At 39.1% G+C, this 24,266-nt stretch overlaps 1 protein-coding gene across 1 annotated transcript in view; it reads left to right on the top strand.

The window, feature by feature from the left end:
* The window catches only part of anos1b (anosmin 1b), a 106,316-nt gene that overhangs the window by 55,542 nt on the left and 26,508 nt on the right, over window positions 1-24,266 (top strand). The window contains exons 3-7 of the mRNA XM_069899115.1: window positions 774-836; window positions 10,182-10,389; window positions 13,123-13,307; window positions 18,500-18,629; window positions 23,127-23,332. Of these exons, the coding sequence (XP_069755216.1) occupies window positions 774-836; window positions 10,182-10,389; window positions 13,123-13,307; window positions 18,500-18,629; window positions 23,127-23,332 (792 nt within the window). The remainder of the gene's footprint in view (window positions 1-773; window positions 837-10,181; window positions 10,390-13,122; window positions 13,308-18,499; window positions 18,630-23,126; window positions 23,333-24,266) is intronic.

Here is a 24,266-nt window from a genome sequence, read left to right on the forward strand (position 1 = left end):
TTCAATAAGCTGATTTATTTAGGGTCCTCAGATGAACTACCTTCTATAAAGATATGTGGCAGATGGTCTGCTTTGATAATACAACTTTAAAAAAATAGTTCAAATGATTGTTTACACCAAACAAGTTCAGTCATTCAATTCCTCAAAAAATATTGTAAATGTTAAACTTCAGATCAGAAAGCACTCCGAACATGTGAAAAATGAGGTTGACAGAAATGTTTAAAGACTGGAGAATGGAATCCGTGAGCATGCCAATGGTTTCCACAAAAGTGCCAAGACACTCTCTCACTCATGCCTCATTCTTCCAAATATTTGATTCTTGATTTGTTCATAAGCATCTTTCATCTGATTTGCATGATTGTACAGGAAATATGCAGAATTTAATGTAAACCGCTTATTTTGATTTTGACAAACAGGAAGATTGTTAGACTTGGGTAATGGCATGCATTACTTCAGCATGGAGTTCCTGGGTGAGATAAGGTGCGTGCATCTGGCGTTTTCATAAGCACAAACAAGAAAATCTGCAGATTCTGGTGTCTAGTGCAGTACACTAAAGGGCTGGAGGAACTCAGCAGTTCAAACAACATCCACGAAAATTCAAAAGAATCAAAGTTTCAGGTTTGAGCTCTTCTTCAGGAAGATATGATCATGTTTCAATAAATTAATCATGTGAATTAGGTGAGGGGCAGAAGAAAAAGATGCTAAATGATTTGGGGGGATTCAGAGTGGTAAAACTAATGAGTATGCACTAAGTTTGTTTTCCTTTATCACAGTGTCTACAACCTTGCAAGGAGTTGTGGAATACCAATGAAAAACAATGCCAGCAAAAGTGTGAGGTAGGAGAACTTTTGAGAGATAATGTTCAATGCATTCTGTTTGCTTTGAAGATGTAACTGACCATTCAGATGCTGACAACACCCAGTTCATTACAAAAAGAAAATAAAAAATGTTCAATGCTTGTAACATTCATCTATATTTTTGTTTCATTTTATATTCTTTGGCCTTCTGTGGCCCTTGAAATAGAAAATAAAAACTGCATTCAGTTCAAGGAGGAACTATACCCCTTAGCAAAACAGTAATGCTTACTTTCTCAAGGAAATCTGAGAAGGTACATTAAATTTTGCGTTATCCAAAATGGTGGCTAGTATGCTACCTTTAAATGATTAGCGGATAATAATGGACTAAAGTGGGAGTAAAAGAATGATGGGGGAAGAAGTTGATGTAGGTAAAATAGAGAAGATAAGGTGGAAGGAAAGAAAGATGAAAGATTGGGGCATAGATGGAGACAGATAAAGCAGGTAGAGATAGAGCAGGGTAGGGAGAGAAATTGGGGAAATCAGATTATTTGCTTGTACGGAGGTGGACAATGAAGGAGCCAGCCTACTATTCAAGCAAGCTAGTCTGATGACTTAATGTCTAACCACAAGGATTTCAAAATAGTCTGATAATGGGTTTTCAAAGTTTAGTGTAACTGTATATGCAGAGCACCTTTCTGGAGCAGTGGGAACAAACCACCAGGCCAACATTTTTTAACATCATCCAAGACCAAATGAGAGTTGAATACAGTTCATAAATTGCCTGTTAACAGCTTTATTCACAGGGGACATATTGTGAGCAGTTACCAAATCCAGACATTCTTCTTCCTTTTTAATTTGCTAATGAATGCACATTAATTGTGCAAGTACAGAAAATTTACTACTACACAAGCATACTGATGGCATTCTGTATTCTTGGCAACCAATAACTGGAATGTGTACAAATGTTTCTCATATCTTAAGACAATTTTGTATTCTGAGGCCACTTTACATTTAATTCAAGTCAAGTGTTTACAATGAGAACAACACATTCCCTTAAGTCAAAGCCAGGTCAGAAATAGTCAAGAAGAATGGTCAACTGTAGGTCACTATGCAACGTGCTAAACCTAAAACAACTATTTACCGACACCAGGGAGGTGAAGGTCACATTAGACATCTCCACTTGCTTTTGATTAATCTGTTAAGTTGCTTTACAACAGTTTCTTTGAATTTCTTTATTCATAGGTTTTCAAACTGCAGTCTGAAAAGATTTTGTTTTGGATGGTGCATGGTGGCCAGTGTTCACAAGGTCATAAAAGTATAAAACAGAATATCAATCTACCAGATTGGTAGGGCGCATGATGTCACTCGCTGTGTCAAGAAAGTGGGGAGAAAGGAGAACTATTTGCCTTCATCAACATTCCAGTTACCGAATCACAACATCCTCACTGGGAGTTAGCTTGCAAAGGTCATTAAATCAAAAGAAGAGATGCATATGTTGAATATACCTTTTTATTTTATTTTCAATTCTCTTTTTAAATATCTGCATGTAATTTTGTTTCTCATATATCTAAATTAAAAATTAAAATCTCTAATCTACCAACATCAGCTGTTTAACACAAAAATCTTCTTTGATTTACTTAGACTTTTGTTAAATTCGCTCATACGTTACATAACATATAACCATATAACAGTTTATGGCATGGAAACAGGCCATCTTGGCCCTTCAAGTCTACGCCAGTTCACTCAAACAATTCCTCTAGTTGAAACACTAATTAAAGTGTCTACTAGTTTATCGGAAGATAAATATGATTTCTTCCTTTCAATACATCAATACACTGAAATAGTGAAGTCCCCCTCATCCCCATTTAACTTCTATGAATTTTAATTGCATTCACTCAACTTTATCATGTACCCCATATACAGATTTTTTTTTAAGCCACCTAACTTGCATGTTTTAGAGTTACTGAGTTTTACAGCATGGAAGCAGGTCCTTTGGACTAACTCACCCATGCTCAACAAGATGCCTTCCTCAACTATTCTCTTTTGCCTGCATTTGGCCATATCCCTCTAAACCAGCCATTCTCAACTTTTTTTTTAATCTATGAGCCCCTGAATACTCTGCTCAAAATTGTTGGGTCTCCCCTGTGAAACAGTCAAGTTTTGGTGTCTCCTACCAATTACATAAAAAAAGTTTGTAACATGAGGTGAAAAGAAAACAAGGCTTTTACATAAATATGCAGTGACCCCTGTTGAGAATGTCTGCTCTAAACCTTTCCTATTCATGAACCTATCCAAATTTATTTTAAATATTGTATTTGTACCCATCTTTGCCACTTAATATAACAGCTTATTCTATATACCCACACACTCTGTGTGGAAAAACCTGTCAGACCCTTTAAATCTTTCCCTTCTCACCATAAAGCTAACCTCTAGCTTTAGGCTCCCTTGCCCTGAGAAAATGACTGACACTCCATCTTGCCTCTGCCCCTTGTGATTTTATAAACCATTTTATAAGACATCCCTCAGTTTCTGGGTCCATGAAAATCATTCCAAATCTTTCCAATCTCTCCTCAGAACCCAAGTCTATTAGTCCCAGCTGTGTGTTGGGTTCAGACAAGATAGTTATAAAAATGACCTTGAGCCTGGAATCACGTTCTTAGCTTGTTTTATTTTACCATACACTTAGCGAATATCTATATGCACAGGCTTTTTGCTGCAAGTCCTGAGCCTCTCTCTCCAAGATGCGCAAGTCCCACCCCGTGATGTCATCGGCCTGCTTGATGTCCCACCAATAGTGTTACACCACATTCCCCTTTGCTTTCAAAGCCCCCTTTTCTGTGGCTTCAACCGCTACAGTTACCTGGTGCCAGCTTTTCCAGGTCGCTCGTTCTGTGTCTCTCGTTATACCGCTTTGCATTCTTACACCTCTTCTCCCTCTCCTCATTCTGGAGTTGTAGTAGGTCTGGGAGTTCTGGCTGCAACCTCTCTGGAAAGGTTGGTAGAGTCGTGCAAAGCCATCGTCCCATTAGCAATTGGCCTGAACTGTAGCCGTTGCTCAGCAGTGTGGCTCTGTACACCAATAGTGCACAGTAAGGGTCTTTTGCTTTCTTGAGCAGGTTCTTCATTGTTTGTACTGCTCGCTCTGCCTCACCATTGCTTTGTAGATACTTAGTGCTACTGGTCACATGCTCAAATCTGTAATCCGCTGCAAAGGTTTTCATGTTTTGTCCAGAGAATTGTAAACCATTGTCGCTTACTAACGTCTCTGGAATGCCATGCCATGCAAATATCGATTTTAGATGAACAATTACATCGGTAGTTCGTGTCAGACTGAGTTGTGCTATTTCTATGAATCTAGAGAATCTATCCACCTCTAATAAGTATGTGATCTCTTCAAGACTGAATAAGTCTGCCCCAAGTTTTTGCCTTGGCTGTCAGGGAATTTACTCAGCATCAGCGGTTCTCTTACATTTGTCCTTTCCTGGATGCACTCTCTGCACCTCAAGACAATCTTGCTTATTTGATTATTGAGACCTGGCCACCACACTGTTGAATTAGCATGTTCCTGGTACTTTACAACCCCCTGGTGACCCTCATGTATTTTCTCAAGTACCTTGTTCCGCAGTCCATTGTGCACACTCAGAACGGCCCTCTCTTGCCAGTAGTGTTTGACTGATTTCTGTCGCTTGTTGAGAGGTTTTCTAACACCGTCTCGGTGTAAATATTGGTGTCCTCCACGAGGTCTTTGTCAGCACACGTGGTTCCATCTTGTAGTGAGGAGCAAGTGAGTGTATCCGCAGTAAGGTTCTTCCCATGTGTGTGTGAGAGCATGTGAGAATCTCATCAGCCTCATCCTGAACCTCTGTATCTGTGGCAGCAGTGAATACAGCACTTGCCCACCTAGCAGACTCACAAGTAGTTTGTGGTCCATCTCCAACTCGAACTGTAGTCCCAAAACAAAATCATTGAATTTCTCGCAAGCCCAAGTCAGTAACGACACATCTTTTTCCACCTGTGCATACCATTGCTCTGTTTCTGTTAGCAATCTGGAAGCATAAGCGACTGGTGACCAATTATCTCCATCCTTCTGTAGTAATACTGCTCCAAGTCTATATGATGCAGCATCAGCTGATATTCTCAGTTGTCTATTTGGATCATACAACTTAAATACTGGTGTGGATGATAGCTCACGTTTGAGGTTACTAATTGTCCTCTGTTGCCCATGTCCTCAGCTCCACTGGTTTTTCTTGGACAACAAGTCTCTCAGTGGTTTGTCCTTTTCAGCCAGGTTTGATATGAACTTCCCTAGTTGATTCACCGTACTGAGGAAACTTCTGAGCTTGTCAGCTCCTTCATGTCCTGCACAGCTCTTCTCTTGTCTAGGTCTAGTCTCATGCCATCTGCTGAGATAATGTACCCCAGAAATTTCATCTGCCTCCTTCCAAACTCACACTTCACCATGTTGAGAGTGACCCCTGCCTTTTCTGCTCATTCTAGGTCTGCATGGACCCTCGCATTTGTGGTCCCGCAAATGAAGATATTGTCCATGTGGTAGTCAACTCTTTCCAGGCCTACCATACACTTAGTGAATACCTACATACACAGGCTTTTCCCTACTAGTCCTGAGCCTCTCTCTTCAAGATCTGGAAGTCTTGCCCCATGATGTCATCAGCCTGCTCAATGTCCTACCAATAGTGTTACATCACACCAGCTACATCTTTGTGAATTTCCTTCACTCCCCATGGGTTAATCATATTTTCTATTGCATTCTGACCAGAACTGCACACAATATTCCAATTATGATCTCACCAACATCCTGCACATCTGTAACATGGTGTCACAGCACCTGTAATTAATGCCCTGTCTGATGAAGGGCATGCCATATGCTTTCTTCACCAAGCAAAAAACAGAGTTCCTGGAGGAACAAAGCAAGTCAGGTAGCATCTGTGGAGGGAAATAAAGGTTAAGACCCTCCAGCAATTACCTTTTTCTTTTATAACTATTTTTAAACTAATAATATGGTCATGGGTCCAAGAATACTCCCCAGTGACAAATCATAAACTTGCCCAAGAGGAGGTCAAGTATTGCCTTCTCTTTTATAGGATTGCTTGCAAAACCATTCCTGGGCACAATCAACAAATTCTGCTCCCTAATTCTAATCCTTTTTTTACTCTGACAGCCCCAATATTAGAGAAGTTAAAATCATTTATTATTACAAATGTTTTATTCCGACAGCTATCGCCAATCACCCCACATATTTGCTTCTCTAATTCTTGCTAGTTACTGAGGGGCTTTTAGTGCAGTTCCATAAATGTCATCATCCCCTTCTATTCCTTCATTTTATCCTTGTAGCCTTACTAGACATTCCCCCAAGAATATTCTCTGTAAGTGCAACTCCTCCTGCTCTCTTACCTCAGCTTCTGTCACATCTATAGCATTTGTACCCCATTTTGGGAGTGATCTCTTCCTTCCATTCCCCTCCTTATCCCCCTTCCCCTTTCTCTCCTCCCACGACTGTCTTCTCCCCCTTCCCTCCCCCTTCCCCTTCCTGTCACCCCCCACCCCCCCCCCCCCTCCTTTCCACTGAGTGACTTTCCAGGGCATTTCAAAAGCCATTTAAGAGTCAACTACATTATTCTTGATTAAATGGAACTCTTGAGCCACACCAAATATGAACAGCAGATTTCTTATCCTAAATGACCTGAGAAGGATTTTCAGACTTTAAAAGATTATATAGCTGTCTTTAACATCCTTGATGTCCCTCTTTGATTTTGGATTGATGCCTTTTCTTTCTTATATTCTTCCTGTTTGTTCCCTTTCATGGTTTAACTTTACTCAGGTGTTCCTCTGTGTTATTACTTTACGTTTATTCTCTTTGAACTCAGATTATTTCATTTAACATTTATCACAGGTGCTCACCTTTACATTTAGCTTTTCTCCATCATCCTCTTTAAAGTGACTGTAACCTTGTTTGTGCTATGCTTTCCTCTCTTTGAAGTTCTACCTCACCAATTTAAACTCGCCTGATCAAAACTGTGCTTTGTTTAGTGATGGATCAGGAAACGACACACCCAGGCTATATTTTATAATTTCCCTAAATGCAATCTTTCGAATGTACTTCTTCCATGATCTAATTATTTAGTCTAATCATGCCCCTAATCATTGTAAATTTACAAAGCCATCCAGGGTAGCTACAACATTGGCTGATCAAAATGAAAATATTTCAACAAAGCCTCTGAGCTATTTAAAATGGCTGCATATTGTAAATTTCCAAACAGTTTCTCGTAATGGATGTGTCTGAATTTTGGGATCGTTCGTTGTAGTGAAAAATAAACTCCAGCTAATATGTTCACATTGGGCAAGAAAAGAAAATCCGTGACAATTCAGACATTGTCTCACCTGGATTTGCTTGCAAGCCATAATTATTGTGTGGCAATCACATGCAGTAAGCTTTATAAAAATAATATATTTGATCATGATTAGGTGACTTTCAAACCCTCAAAATTTGTTTCTAATTACAATGCTTTCATTGGTCACCAAGGATTGCAATAGGAAGAGACATGATGCAACGAAAGAACAGTCTTGTGTAGCGCTATATTTTTTTCTCTATCTCTCCCCATCCCTCAAAAATAATTGTACAAAAATAGTTTTCTCTTGCCCCTAGTCTGTTTCTTTCCTCATTTTCAATACTCTTTTGTTACCAGGTCCTTTATTTCACAATCTATTGCTAATTGTTCAACTATTATAGATCTGCTTTAAGAAATTTGCATTCAGAACAATTTAAATTTTCAACTGTCTTTCAACAGTGCTCCACAAGCCATTTTGTACAGGACCAAGTTAGCTGAATGGCTTCATGCTTTAGAATACTTAAGTACTTGTATCTCCAAATAAATTATCATATGCTCCTTTAGCTTTTCTATTCTTGAGAAGTGGTCTTTTTACTTCCAAACATTTTTATCTTTTCCAGCTAATTAATTTGAAAATTTTAGAATAAAAGTTATTTAAGTATGTTATTATTTTCAGGAATTATCAACTCAAAATAATTGAGAAACCCCTGACCTTGAGCATCTGCGACGACAATCCTGATAGTCTCTGGTGATATGTCAACTTAATAGAGTAGTATTACGAGCTCTCGTTTCATTTAGTGACTGTCACTTCAAGGACTAGTAGCGGCTGTGACCTTTCATAACTGTGGAGAGAACTGAGTGGCAAAAATCAGGTACAGACTATGCCCAAAGTTTATCCTCTGGAGCAGGGGTCCCCAAACCTTTTAGACCATTGACCCCTTCAGGGGTCTATGTGGTCCCTCATCGAGCCCCGGGCATGGAATCTCAGCGAGGGCTAGACCAGGGGAGGGGCTAGACTGGGGAAGCAGGGGACTGGACTGGGGTGGGGGTGTTGGACTGGGGGGGGAAATTCTGGAAGGGGGGTCTGGATGGAGGGGTGCTGGGTAGGATGGCCCTGGGTAGGGTGGCCAGACATTCAGTTTTAGGCCAGATGGTCCAGCTTTTAAGCCCTCTTTTCGTCATCTGGCACCACCTTGAGCTGGACGTTAATTTGTCCTCCATTTGGGGGTGTAGGCCCTACACCCTCAAATAGAGAACAAATTAAGGGGAAGAATGTTAAATGCAGCGTCCAGGATCTACAGGCCATGAGTAGCCAGCTAGCAAATGTGCAATGAGGGAGAAATGTGACAGAAATGCTCAAAGTGCTGCTGGCACATGATGATGAGGAGGAAGCGTGACGGCAGCGCACAAAGGTTCATGGCATGTAAGCCATTGGGGGGGGGGGAGGGGGTGGTGGCGGCTGAGCTGGACCCGAGGTGGGGGAGGTGCTACTTTAAATCAACCCCTCCTCTCCCCCAGTGTTATCACCTCCGCTTTCAACCCCTGAGCATTTATCGACCCCCTGGATGGTTCCATCGACCCCTGGGGGTTGATATTGACCACACTGGAGACCTTTACTCTAGAGGAAGTGAGAGAACATTTGTTGCTTTATCCAGGGACAGGTAGGGAGAGAGACATGTGAGAGAAGCATTTAAAGGAACAGCACACTTTGTGGTCAGCAGCCATCTCATGAACCCACTGCTGGAGTGACTCTGTGTGAAATGGACAATTTGGCTGATTCTTCATGTCAGGGCAATTATTGAACCCCACCATGATCAAAGGAAAGGTCATTTTGAAGGGGACTTATTCAACCACACCATGACCAAAAGAAAAGTCGCTTTGACTGACCCATTCTAGGGTTTTTGTAATCATAATGGAAGCCATACATTTCATTTCCCCTATGCAAGGAAAAGGGGAGTTGTGCCAACAGTTTTCCTGAAAGGATATTTTTCAGCAAGCAACTCAACAAGGATTCATGAGTTTTCAGAAGTTCAGTCACTCAGTCTCTCCCACTTCCTTTGCGATTACTTTGGTGAATCAGTTAAAGAGCCTTCATTCCAACACAGGATTTCTAAGACTGAACTTTGGACTGACTTCCCAGAATTTTGCTTAAGCTGTAATGGTTTGGGTATCTCTCTCTCTCTCTCACACACACACACACACACACACACACTCAGAAGTATATCCGTGCATAGTTGGGGTTAAGTTAATTAAGGTGTTGTTTTATTGATAGTTATTAACGAATATATTGTTTTAAAATAAAAGCAATAACAGTTTCTTGGTGAATTTCTATTGCTGCTGGTCTGCCATGTAACAGTAGAAATTGATAAAATAAAACATGAAGTGTGTTGCAGGTCAGCAAATGCTTTGTGAACAATATAGCATTCCTTGTACATTTAACAAGTGCAAAAACATTTACCACATTTGTTTCATTGTCATGGAGTCTATTATCAGTTAAGGAGAGGGGTTCTGAGGTGTCAATTAAAGGGGAATCAGGATCAGGTGAGGCAATCAGTAGGATTGCACTGAGAGAGTGAAGGGGTGTCATGGTCACATTTGGATAGTTGGTGGGTTGGGATTCAGTCATGGTAAAGCTTGAATAGAGAGGTTGATTTCAATGTAAACTTACTAACATTTTTAACTTAAAGCCATCTATCTTAAACTGGTGTACAGTTCTACTCTTGGCAGAGTGGATCAAGCTCAGATAGGACCCCTGTAAGTATCACTTGAAGCAACCTACCTTTAGAAGTAAAGGTTTGTTTCTATGAATCCATAAAGCTGATCCACTGGCAAATGAGTGAACCATATGAAAATTGCATTTAAGCAGGTCATTGAAAGCCTCTGTTTTATGTCTTGCAATCTCCCTGAGTTCATGCCACATGCTGGAAAAAAAATTATGTTTTATTTTTGATGCAGTAACAAAGTGATTGATTTTGGATACATGTTTATTGGGTTTTTTTTCTAATTCAGTAGATTGCATCTTATTTATGTGTTATAGAAGCACCATGAATGCTTGACCAGCTGTGAGTTTTTGAAGTCCATTCAAACAGTGAAGCAAGGTAACTGTCCAGCACCCCAGAAGGCCTCAGGGTTTGCTGCAGCTTGTATCCAAAGTTGCAACACAGATACTGAATGCCCGAATATCAGGAAGTGTTGTTATAATGGTTGTGGTCAAACTTGCCAAGCACCGACAAATCTGTTCAAAGGTAAGGACACTAGTTTTGACAAAAAGTCGTTGCCCTAAATTCATTGTTGTGTTTTTCTTTATTTTGGGAGCTATATGATTCAGAGTATTTATTTCAATTCAAATATATTATTTGTAAGCACCTTCCATTAGATTATGGAGACTGTATGCTGGATATGCATTTAATACTCAATATAGTATTTTTTAACAAAAATGCAAATGAGTTGGAATGATTTGGAAAATGATTGATGATAGATATCAATTGTAGATGATTTGGAAAACATTACCAAAACTTAGACTCAAAATACCCTTCCTTGGAAAACAATTGGAGCAATTATTTGTTTAAAAAAATATATATTATATATAATTAGAGAGAGAAAAAAACACCTTTTACAGGGTATGCATAATATTTAAGGGTATGAATAGCAAAAAAAGGGCGCAATTAGGTCAGGTGGCACATCGAGAAATCCATTGGTGCAGAATTTATGAACCATGGCATGTTTCTGTCATGTTTCACAAGTCTTTAGCTCAATCATTCACTTCCATTGCTTACCCCTTTCTTAAAAGTTATAGTTGACATTTTCTGTTTTTTTTTAAATCACATGTTTGTGACTATTCCAGAAAAATGGGACTATGGATGACAGTATCCAACTGCTTTTAGAGCACAGGAAAGGGAGCCCAAACTCTCCACTGATGAAATCAGAATTTATTGCCATGAACATGTCGTGAAATTCCTTGTTTTGCGACAGCGTCACAGTGCAACTATTTATATAAACCACCTTACAAAATAAATAAAAATAGTGCTAGAAAATGAAAATGACGTGATTCATTTGATGGTAGAGGGAAAGAAGCTGTCCTTCTGATTACTCGTCTTCAGGCTCTTGTATCTTTTTTCCCAATGGTAGCATGGCCTGGTGGTGGGGGTCCTTGAGGATAGAGGCTGCTTTTTTTTAAGACGCCACCTCTTGTAGATGTCCTCGATTCTGATGCCCATGACATTGCAAGCTGAGTTAACAACTCTGGATTTTTTCTTGTCCTGAGTGTTGACACCTTCTGTGCCAGCCAGAATACTCTCCATGGTGCACCTGTAGAAATTTTTGAGCCTTTGGTGACATACCAAATCTCCTCAAACTCCTTTGATAGCTGAAAATTCTACTTGTGTCAAAAATGTAGCAATCCAGTTTTCCCTTTATTCTTAATGTATTCTAGCAAAATAATAGAGAAAATTGACTCTTCAAATTGTTATTTCACCAAGTTTACAATTCAAAAGTGGTGATTATGCTTTTAGACTTTCTGCAGTCATGTTGTTCCCCAGGCAGCATTCATAACTGAGATATCCTTAATTTATTTTAGATTAGGTTCCTCATCATAATTGGGAAAATTTGGGAGGCTGAACCTAGGATTATTAGGTCCAGTATTTTTAATCACAAAGAGTGCCGGTCAAATTGCACATCTGAAAATGACCCTTCACAAATTTCTTTCCATTAACTTAATGATAGAAAATCTCCAGGATGTTCCAGGCCATGTTCTTTTTTTAATGGAGGCCCAGGAGATTTGCACTGTCAAATTTTAAATATGGTGTGCTAACTTTTTCTTCTCAGGCAGTCACATGGGATTGATGAATAACACTGATGCATCAAGATACATACGCATTCACTTCCCCATGACATTTTCCCATAAAACCAGCAGCTCGTTTGAGGGAAACCAGATGGCAAGCAATATGGCCCCTGATACTTCTCTGAACAAACTTGCATAAGACTCCTTTAATATATTCTCACACCTCCTAAATGTCTCAAATTTCAAATAACGTGTCTCTCTCATTAATTAAAAGCATCTATAAAGATCCTGTCAGGATAGAATTATGCATAATGCTTCATTGCTCTGTCATTATTACAGAGGCCATATAATGGTCTTTGCTGGATAATATCTTTTTTTGGAGAAATTGGTATTTGACAGTTTTAACTCAATTTCTCCATCACATGTATAAGAACAATTTTTTTTTGCATGTCTTAGTATACATCTCCTGTTTCTTTTCTAATGGAAGTTTCTGGAGAATTTCAGTGCACATATCCTAAGTGTATAACCGTTCCTTTGTAAAGGAACAGCACTTGAGAATAAAATACTGTTAGATTCACTTTTATTTACTAAGCATTTTTATTATGCTATTTTTTTTAAATGAAAAATAAATCTTTTTTTTAGAATTTAGATATCTTCTCTTCTTTGGCTTGGCTTCGCGGACGAAGATTTATGGAGGGGGTAAATGTCCACGTCAGCTGCAGGCTCGTTTAGCACAGTTAAAGGCCCTTTCGGCCCACAAGCCCATGCTGCCCAATTACACCCAATTGACCCCCACACTTGATACGTCTTTGAATGTTTTATCATGTTTGTGTATGAGTACATGTGCTATTTTACACAGGAAATATAAGAAAGAATTTGCCATTTAACCTTGTGTCAGCTCCACCATTCAAGAAGGACATGACTGGTCTTTTACCTCAACATCATTTTACTGCACTAACCCTATCTTCCATTGACATCAAAAATACCTAAAAAAAAAACTTTTGAAATTTGTGTCTCTCTTTCTCAATAATTCGTATCAAATCTCATCATATTTTTCCATGAATGCAATTTCACTACAAATTCACTCATAGTGAAGCTACAAACAAAGATAGCTGTGCCTCCTATTCCACTGGAGTCTACGAAACAGGAATCAAAATCAAGCAACCTGTGCTTGAAAAGTTCTTTCTTTGCTTTTCAGGTGTCCCCTTGAAGCCCAGGAAAGAAATGAGTTTTACTGAAGGCAAAAACGGAAAGTTCTCAGTTAGATGGATGTCCAGATTTAATGTTACGATGGAACCAGTATTTTATATACTGCAGAGAAGATGGAATTCAGGAATGTATCCTAGTGAAGATGATGCCAGCAAATGGGATACAGTTGCTTATGTAAGTTTATTATATGAGGCATGCTTCACAAATCATCTAACTTAAAGTCATTTTGTTGAAAAAACTAAAATCAATATAGACATGCAACCCTTTCAGCCCAGGAGCCCATGCTCCCCAATTGAGCTACAAATTCAATTCCTGTACATTATGAACAGTGGGAGGAAACTGGATCCCCTGGGGAAAAACCCTTGCACACACTCGTGTGATGTTTCTTTTTATTGTAATAAAAAAACTTGGTTTCTTTTACTAAAAAAACTATAGTTATAATGTATAGAACTCATTCACAACCATGTGGAGGCATCCATCTTGAATCCAACACGAGCTGCAACAAACTAGTCTCTGACTCTCTCTAGTGGTCAGTGTTATGTCGCAGACCAGCAGCAATAGAAATTCACCAAGAGTGTTATTTTTAAAAATAATATATTCATTAATAATTAGAAATTTATTACCTTAATTATTTTATCTAAACTTAACCCCCAACTGCATGTGTGTGTGTGTTACCCAAACAATTACAGCTTAGCACCATTCTGGAAAGTCAGTTCAATCTTAGAGGTCCTGTGTTGAAACTCAGATTTTTAAGCTGATGCTCAGAATTACTTACAAAGGAGGTGAGACAATGAGTGATCTGTCTCTGAGGGTGACACAGAACATCATTCAAGAGGGTGAACCCTTGCAAAGTGTCAGGCCCTGGTGGCGTACATGGACGGTACTGAAAATCTGCACCAACCAACTAACCAAAGTGTTCATGGACATTTTCATCCTCTCATTGCTGCAGTCAGAGGTTCCCAACTGCTTCAAAAGGGCATCAATTATCCCGGTGCCCAAGAAGAGTAGTGTGAGCTGCCTCAACGACTATTGCCCAGTAGCACTAACATCGACTATGATGAAATGCTTTGAGAGGTTGGTCATGGCCAGGATTAACACATACCTGAGCAAAGATCTGGACCCACTGCAATTCGCCTATCGTCACAATCACTCCACAGCAGATGCAATATCGCTGGCTCTATGCTCAGCTCTGGATCACCTTCAAAACAGCAATTCATATACTGCTGCTCTTAATTGACTACAGCTTGGCCTTCAATACCACTATTTCCTCTGTACTGATCAAGAAGCTACAAACTCTAAGCCTCTGTACTCTACTGTGTAACTGGATCCTAGACTTTCTCATCGGAAGACCACAGTCAGTATAAATTGGAAACAACGTCTCCTCCTCGTGGATTATCAACACAGGCGCACTCCAAGGATGTATGCTTAGCCCACAGCTCCACCCATTATACACCGATGACTGTGTGACCAGGCACAATTCCAATGCTATCTACAAGTATGCCGATGAGACCACAGCTGTCACAGAATCACAAATGGCAATGAGGAAGTGTATAGGAGGAAGTCTATATCAACTTGTTGAATGGTGTAATGACAACAACCTTGCACTCAACTGTCAGCAAAACCAAGGATGGTCTTCAGGAGGAAGTTAAGGGAACATGACCCAGTCCTCATCAAGGGCTCAGTAGTGGAGAGGATAAAGAACTTCAAATTCCTGGATGCTAACATCTGTCCTGGAGCTTCCACATTGATGCAATCACAAAGAAGGCACGCCAGTGGCTATACTTTGTGAAGTGTCTGAGGAGATTCATTATGTGACCAAAGACTTTTGTAAACTTCTACAGGTTGCATCACTGCCTGATATTGAGTCATCAACTCTTAAGACAAGAAACTCTAAGCCTCTGTACTCTACTGTATAACTGGATCCTAGACTTTCTCATCGGAAGACCACAGTCAGTATAAATTGGAAACAACGACTCCTCCTCATTGATTATCAACACAGGCGCACTCCAAGGATGCATGCTTAGCCCACAGCTCTACTCATTATACACCGATAACTGTGTGACCAGGCACAATTCCAATGCTATCTATGTTTGCTGATGACATCAGTTGTTGGCAGAATCACAAATGGTTGCATCACTGCCTGGTATTGAGTTGCCAACCCTTAAGTCAAGAATAAACTCCAGAGGGTTGTTCACTTGATCTGCAACATCAAAGGCACCAGATCACTCCAAAGAGGGCATGAGGTGGTGTCTTAAAAATGCAGCCTCTACCCTCAAAGACCCCCACCACCCAGGTCATGCCCTCTTCACTCTGCTACCATTGAGAGGAAAAAAGGTACAGGAGCCTAAAGTTGAGCAATCAATTGCAATTGCTCTGTAACTCTGTAACTCCTTTCTCTGCTTTACCATTTGACTGTGGATGCAGAGGACTTGAAATCACATGTCAAAAATCATACTCTTCTGCAAAGTTATGGAATTCTCTTCAACTGTAGCATGGTTCATTGTCACTGTAGACAATTTGAGGAATTCCATGTCTTGCAAAGATTAATTTTGTTTATTTGATAACACAAGCAGGAGACATATTAGGAACCAGCACAATCTTCAGATAGTTCAATAGATAATCAATAACCATTCATGTGGAACAGATCAACCCCAACTTTCTGCCATGGTTCTGCTGATAAATCCATTATTATCATGGGTTCATTGTTCTGCTTTGCATGATGTTTCAAACAAGTCTTACAGTTAGAAACTATCCTGGCCAATAAACAGCAGTTCTGGCTCTCTTCTTGCATTTTTCCATTCGAAAATGCCCCCATGCACCCTTTTCAGCATCTCTTGTCACAGTGATTGAGGAAAGATAATTCTGCTCTGTCTGAGTAGAAGCCCATTGACAACACTCAGCACAGCTCTGATGATGTAGTATGGCTGACATTCACCTCTAGGCCATCCTTCATTCAGATCCTTGATACCTTCGGTAGAACTGTGTCCTTTTCTGTTTCAGCTGTGATCTGGTTGGATTTCATGTCAGATATAGGAAGAGGTTTAGTGATGAGATTCACATCTGTCTTTGTGGAACTCTCATTGTGTGTGCTTCACTTTGCGTGGTTGCCCTGAATAACACATTAGCTGATGCAATAGGTTTCCCTGGTGTGTACACCCACTTGACCAGGCTTAAGTTTTCACATGCTTTGTGACCGAGCAGTGATTCATGTCCATCCAGGACTACTGTGACCCTGAGGTGGTGCTCTTTATCTTTAACTTTCACCTTGAGTTTACATGTACCCTTTGTGTTGATGCTCTGTCCATTGTAGGCTTTGAGCTGCACAGGATTTGTATGGATATATGGCTTTACCTCCATTGACCTAATGTCGTACTCACAGATACAATTGACCTTTTCACCTGTGTCTAGCTTGAAAGAAATATTTGTTCCATTTGTTTGCAATGACTCTGAACGCTTGGCTGTTCAGTGTCTATTGGTTTATAATCTTCCTGCACTACCATGCCAATGAAAGATGCATCACTGAGAGCAGTTTCTTCTATTATGTGTATAGTTTCACTACTGTTTTATTTCTCTTTGGAAAAACATTGATTTGCATAGTGATTCTGCCCTTTGCACTTATTACAGACTTTTCCATAAATGGGGCATTCTTTTGTGCATGTTGAGTGCCACATTGTTTGCACTTGAATATCTTACCATTTTTTTTTCGTTTAAGTGTGTGGACACAGAATGTGGCTATGGCTATGCCTTCGTTTTCACTGAACTTTTGTACTCTCACTGAACTTTTGTATTCTGAAGATCTAATTCACTGCTGTGGCATAGCTTCACAGCTCTAGCAAAGGTAAGCTCTGTATCTCGCAGCAACCTCTCTCTCACTTTCTTATCAATAACCCCGAACACAATTTGATCATGGATCATTGAATCTTGCAGCAATCCAAAACTGCATGTTCTTGATTTTAATTTCAAGTCCTTTATAAGCGTATTAAAGCTCTCTCCCTGCAGGTGTGTGCGTGAGTGAAGCACGTACCTCTCGAACATTTCATTTTTCTTTGGTGACCAGTCTTCACCAAACATCTCAATAACCTAACCTTGTCAAACTTGCCCTGTTCTTCTGCCTCAGCAAAAACAAATGTGTTGAAAACCTTTAGTGTTTGACGTCCTGTCACGGTAAGTAGCAGTGCGATCTTCCATGCATCAAGTTTGCTTTTGAGTCCAATGGGTTGCAGGTACAGGATGAATCTTTGATTGAACAGACTCCATTCATAGTTGATATTTCCAGTCCAATTTGCTGCATTAGGATACTTCACACTTTCCATTTCTCTGAGGCTATTAACTGATACATACTCTGCACACTCCTGGTGTTTCTTACACATACACACACCTGGTGTTCAACCCACTCCTGGTACCATGTGATGTTTCTTTTTATTGTAATAAAAAAAACTTGGGTTCTTTTAAAACAATTATATTTTATTAGCTATTGAACTCATTCACAACTGTGTGCAGGCATCCATCCTTGATCCAACACAAGCTAGTCTCCAACTCCCTCTCGTGGTCAGGAGGATCACTAGCACTCTATCATTACAACAGGGAGAACATACAAATTCCTTACAGACAGCGTAGAATTTGAACCCTGGTCCTCATCGCTGGCGCATTATGTTAACTGCTACTCTAACCATACTGCCCTAAATTCCACAGGCCACCTATCTATGCAAGAAACAGAGGATGCATAATTTTAAAGTCAGTAATAGTTCCAATTCCATGACTAGGAGTGTTATATTATTGTCACTACCCACTGGGTGCACCAGCACATAAATAAGAAATGAAACAGAGCCAAGTAAGCAGATCATTTGCAGTTTCCACTATACTTTACAGTAAAATCACTGTTATCCGGAATTCAAGCAACTGGCCAAAACAATTGAAGAAAATAAATGGGTAAAAGTTGCGGAAGTTTATAATTGGACACCTCACCATTATTTCTCAATTCATGCAACACGCAGTCTCAAGCATTCAGAAAACTTACTTATCTGATCTACCAAACCCTGTCGGTGCCAGATACCAGGGTTATACTGTACATTATGTATATATTATATACTGTATTTTAAGATGGCAGGAGTCTCAGTTTGATTGATCTACTAAATATGTTAATTTTTAGTAATGAGTTATACCAGTTCATCAACTTCTCATGAAAGAATGTCATGTTTTAAAGAGCAATTGATGTTCAATTTTGGTATGCTTGAGATATATCAAAACCAAATTTAAAAAAAAAAAATCATCATTCATCAATTTGGTCCCCGAGGGTCTTAAAAATCTGTTGCACTGAAGTCCACAGTGAGTAATTGCTCTTCATTTCCCTTTTTCCAAAATCCCAGACGACAGAGGAACATGTTAGTCTGAAAAATATGAGACCAAACATATGGTACCAGTTCAGAGTGGCTGCAGTCAACAATCACGGAACTCGAGGTTTCACCACTCCCAGCAAACACTTCCACTCGTCCCGAGGTGAGTGATGATTGCTGAACAGTGATAACAATCTTTCTTGCTCAGAAAGGAGGGTCATCAGACATCAATAATTACCCCCTCCCCCTTCCAATGCATTCACAGTTCAATCAATCGAGTCACTGAAACCAAGGATACGTTCAGATTCTGGTGATTATTTAAATGAGTATTGGAAAAGAGAAAAGAATAGCCACATTTACTCATGTGGACTGGTTTCTTTGTAAACTCAAAATAACTTGAGTCAAAAATTTTATTGAGGTATAAGTGCAAATACAAATCATTCCAAATTCCTTCGCTTGAAATAGTGGGTGGAGGGATGGAATGTACTACTTAAAAGTGTGCTGGTAAGATTCAAAAAGAAATCAAATTTTCAAGGTTATGTAAAGAGGAGAACTAACTGAATTTTACTTTTCAACTACCTATCAAAATCATAGAGGATCAGATGGCCTCCTTCTACGCTGTAACATTTTATGATTAAGTTCTCCCTTGTAAATCCAGAATGTTGGTTTAGAAAGACAGCAGCCCTTTTACCATTGCTTTCCCTTCCTTTTCCCACCTCCGGCTCATGATGTCTCATTGCCCCTTCTAACCCCAATCTGACTGATATTCAATAGCTTTCTATTTAAAACCCAGGTTCAGCCTATTCAGCCCACTCAGTTTATCTAACTACTGTGCATTCTCTAATCTTCCAATCATTTCTCAGAACATATTATGCTCCCTCACCCACTTTAACTACATATACAAAAAGACAAAACTTCCAACAACATGAAAATTGGGAAGATCAAAATAATTATTTTCATCCTTTAAATTGCTTTCTCTTCCCAAAGCCACTTACTCCATCTGAACAAGATTATACAAAATCACAGCAGAGTTTCGACTCCCAAGTCTTTTCTCTTACTAAGACCACCTACTTTCATGCTCTTTGCCACTAACATTTTAGCTATATTTTTATCAAAGTAATATAATAGAAAGAGATTCTCTGTCATTATCCTGTTATCCTGTTACTTAATGTTGAAGTTTGCTAGTTACCAATTAGCTCTCTTTCTTACATTACCAAATTGAGCATGTTTCAGAACATAGCTGCTACAACAGTAAAGCAATCTTACAGTGTAGTGCTGAGACCACCACTGAATTATTGGGTTCAGTTTTAGTCTTTATACCCAAGGAATGATCTGCAACACACAGTTCACTGAGTTGATTCCAAAATCAAGGAGGTGACCCATAATAATTTGAACCTCTCCTTACTTGAGTTTAAAAGAATGTGCAGTGACAATGGCTTCATATCTTGTATCAAGATAAATTTGAATTTCTTTACACAGAGTTAGGATGACTAGAATCAAGTTAATATTGGTTGCCTTTGGGGACCTAATAAAATTGAGGCATTAAGAGGATAGCACAGAAAATTTAATTGGCTTTGATCCAATTAAATGGTGGAACAGGCCAATTGGTCTGCATGGAGGAATAACCTTGTTCTAACATTCCGAAACTCAACTGTACTCTTTGGAAGTCCCTTGCTATCCCAATTTCCCTCTCCACTTTGCTTCCCTTAAAATACTTAATATACATTCTCATTACAAGTTGATTACTTTTAATCTGTTTCTCTCTCTCTCTCTCCATAATTCAACCTTTTATTTACCTTTTCACTCTGAAGTTTTTCACAAAAATGAACAGCATTCAAGACTCTGCTCTTTATGCATAACATTATAATGTTGTAACTATATGCCAATAGAAGTAGTAGAGGTTATGTAGGCTGCTTAAAGAAAGATTAGGTTTAACCCTTAGCTATAATCTCTCCAATCCTAATCACATGTTGCTCTGCCAACTCTCTTTTTCACTGTATTTCTTTCACCTCTCTCCCTCCATGTCAACTTTGCTCTGCTCTCTCCATTCCTCTTTCTTATCCCTCTTTAACAATTGTCTTTCACGATTTGCACTCTTTTCCCTCACTCATATACCCTCCACTATCTACTCCAATCAAATGATCTCATAGAAAGTAGAAGTAACATTTCTGCGATGGTCACAGTGTTAAATCTTAAAAGCGTTTATTTCTTGTATGTTGATTTTTTTTTCTCCACCAGCTGCTCTGTAAATTGGGTGAGAGCAAAGCAGAAAGGCTAGGTATGGGGAAGTACTAAATAGTTGCAAAGCCAGACCTTGCAGAGATCACAGTTGCTTCTACACTTCTCCTTTGATATAAATAAGAACATGGCAGGTCAGAGGTTCCACTCAGTAGCTTCCCACATTTAACTCCAAAAGTCTCCTTGATGAAAGACATCCATGCTGATAATGAGGTAAAGAAAAGAAGCAGCTGACAACTGGATATTTTGGTCTGTAAACTATACCAGGCCTTGATGTTATCAAAGCTTTATCACTTCTTGTCATATAAAATAAGTCTTTGTTCCAGCAGTGACTTACTCTTTTTCATTACATGAAACATTTGCCCCAAGGTTAAAGGTTATGGAGTTCAACCTGGCTTGACTAAGGATCACAACCTCAACAGGTGCAATAGGATTTTAGTAGAACTACTGATTGTGGTTTCCTTATTAACTATATAAATATTTCATTGATCATTTTTTAAATAAAGTTAAAATCTTAGTTGCTTTCTGAGACTGCAATCTAACAAACTCTGGCACTGGAAAGAAAGGCAGTACATTTGAGCAAAAGGCCAAGCCTTGAAGCTGCATTTGCGACAATGGGCCTCTATACATTTCTAGTGCCGTGGTCTAAATGATAAAGGAGCTGTCAGCCTTGTAGTAGTCAGCACAATCTGATAAATTGAGAGAAAAAAATCAATGTAGAAACGCAAATCTAAGTTAATTTAATTTGGAATATTGAATTTCATTTACCATTGGGCATATCTGAAGTTTCAAGTCATATAAGCTATGAAATCATATATTCATCAGTGCTGCAGAGATGCAGTAAACAGGTTTTGCTCAGCAATTGGTTTGATTGTGGGTGAGCCTCTTAAAAATTTACTAACGCCTGAGTCCCAAGGCAATAGGAAATACTGACTACATCATGCTCTGTGTGCCAAATTATCGAAGAGTATGCAAAGGAAAATAGCAGGTCAATCTAAATCCAATGTGATGCAGGAAATTAATGGTTAAAATCATGTTGTCTTACAAGATCGGAGTTTGAGATGGGTCAACAGATCAGACTTGGGATCAGTTGGTTGGTACCGGGGGGTTGAGGTGGGAGATGATAGAAGTCCTGGATCAGGGATTGAGGGCAATAAATTAAGAGCTACTGGTTGGAAGATTGGGAAAGTGATCAGTTGAAGGTGATAAGATCAGGAAGGGTGGAGTGGGAGAGGCAAGCCTAAATCATATAAAAGGCCCTCCCAACATTATTCCTAAACCAAATTGAAACAATTTTTTTTGCATCACAATGTATCCATGAGAAATTGAAGAATGAAACTGCAAACCAATGCCTCCTTTGGGTCATAAGCATTCTGCATCAGAGTCCACTCATGGATCAGAATGATCAGTTTGCTGCATTATGGATTATACTCATAAAATTAAATGCTCAGCAAGAGAGGTCTATATAGTTAGTTCTTCACCATTCATCTTGTACTTTTTTCAAGGCTTTTATTCCAATAGCACAGGACCCATAATCTTTCAGCTATGAGTCTCTGGAAACACCATCACAGAAACAAAAAAAAGGAGCAAGAATATCAACTGTCTGCCCATCGAGCCTGCTCCACCGTTCAATAAGATTCTGGTAGATCTGGCCTTGGAATCAGGTCCACTTACCCACCTGTTCCCCATAACCTTTAATTCCTCTACTGTTTAAAAATCTATCAATGTCTTTAGAAAATTCAATGAGGCAGCCTCTATTGCTTCCTTGGGCAGAAAGTTCTGCATATTCACAACTCTATGGGAGGTGCTGTCCCTCCTTATCCCATCTTAAATCTACTCACCTGAATAGTTCTAGTCTTACCTGCAGTGGAAAGAACCTCCCTGCTCCTATCCTTTCATAATGATATATGCCTCCATAAGATCACTTCTCATCATTCCAAACTTCAATGAGTATAGTCCCAAGGTACTCATTATCTCCTCATTGCTAGCTGTATCATTTTCAGGAATCATCCTGAAGAACCTTCTCTGCATCGCCTCCAAAGCCAGTATATTCTTTGAGATATAGTTATGTTCTATTATGCAGAGACTGGAAACAGTAGAACCTGCTCAAGTGATTGATTATTTTACATTAAAATTCTGTGCAGGCAGTGGATGCAAACAACAATAATTTTATTTGGAACATCCTTGCTCAGCAAAACATTCATGGTAGCATAAAAAGCACATCAGAATCATGAGTTTCTGACAAAACAATCTACAGCATGGTTGATAACTTTTAGCAGTGGGATAATATCAAACACATAAAACTTAGATTCCATATCAGATGGTTTATGATATTTTACACATGAACAGGTCCCATCTAATCCTCATTCATTTTCTTTATTGGACCATTTCCTAATTCACTCTTATTTAACGTTCATTACAGATCCTTCACCACCAAGTCCACCAAGGAATTTGAGGAAAGGCAACTTCACTGCAAGGCACAATGGCGCCTTCAGTCTGAGAATTCACTGGGATCCACCCCAAGAGGAAGATCTTTACATTCATCATTATAAAATATACTGGAGTCAGTGGGTGTCGAGAAAAACTGTTTTTCTCACAAAGAAAGAAAACTGGAAGATAATCGATGGAGTAAGCTTTGAATTTAATCAAAATTAATTGGGCCTGATGTCTTTCAAACACTAATCCTAACCCTTATTCTATTTTAGTCATTGAGACTGAAGCATAGACTGCAATCTGGGAGTTAAAATACAAATAAATAAATGTGGAAATATTCTGCAGATCAGGCAGATTTTGAATAAATGAGAGACATCATTTATATTTTAGGTTGATAACCTTTAATCAGATTTGAGGGAAAGTCTCTTGCCTGAAGCATTTCTCTTATTGCTCTACCTGCTTCAACATTCTGCTGTTATTTTGCAATTTCAACATCTGCAATTTTTTTTTCATGCTTTACTTATTTTTTTACTTCTGCTTTTTCTTTCTTATACCATTTTCCATTAAAGGATGGAACCTTGACCTTCCTGAAAACCTTGTCATAATGATGGCAGCTAATCCACTAGCTTCATTAATCAAGGAGGGAAAGGATGATGAATGAATATTTTTGGCAAGAGATGTTATATCAAATATTCAGTGGATATCTGCAATTGATCCATGATTACACTGGACACTGCTTCCTAAAAAAAAACACTGGGGATTATGATAGACAAGTTCAAGCTGAAAACCGAGATGATTTTAGATTTGCTTTATCACATAGGAAGTTGGAGAAACATTACATTAATTTTTATTGAATGTAGCATGTTTAATCGCATAATGATGCTGACACATTGCATGAGTTCAGCTGACCTAAAAATTATTTACCATTGATTTTCATTTGTACTCGGCATCTGATGCTCTCGTGTCAGTGTCCAACAATAGTCGGCCAGCAATGACAGATTCCAATTGCCCGATACTGCTTTTCCATGGTCGCAATTTCATGGTGAAACCACTCACCATGTTCGTCACTGACTGCACAAGGATCAGCAGGGACAAAGTCCAAGTTTGAGTGCAGAAAATGAATTTTAAT

Source organism: Narcine bancroftii, chromosome 9, assembly GCF_036971445.1.
Source record: "Narcine bancroftii isolate sNarBan1 chromosome 9, sNarBan1.hap1, whole genome shotgun sequence".
Lineage (NCBI taxonomy): Eukaryota > Metazoa > Chordata > Chondrichthyes > Torpediniformes > Narcinidae > Narcine > Narcine bancroftii.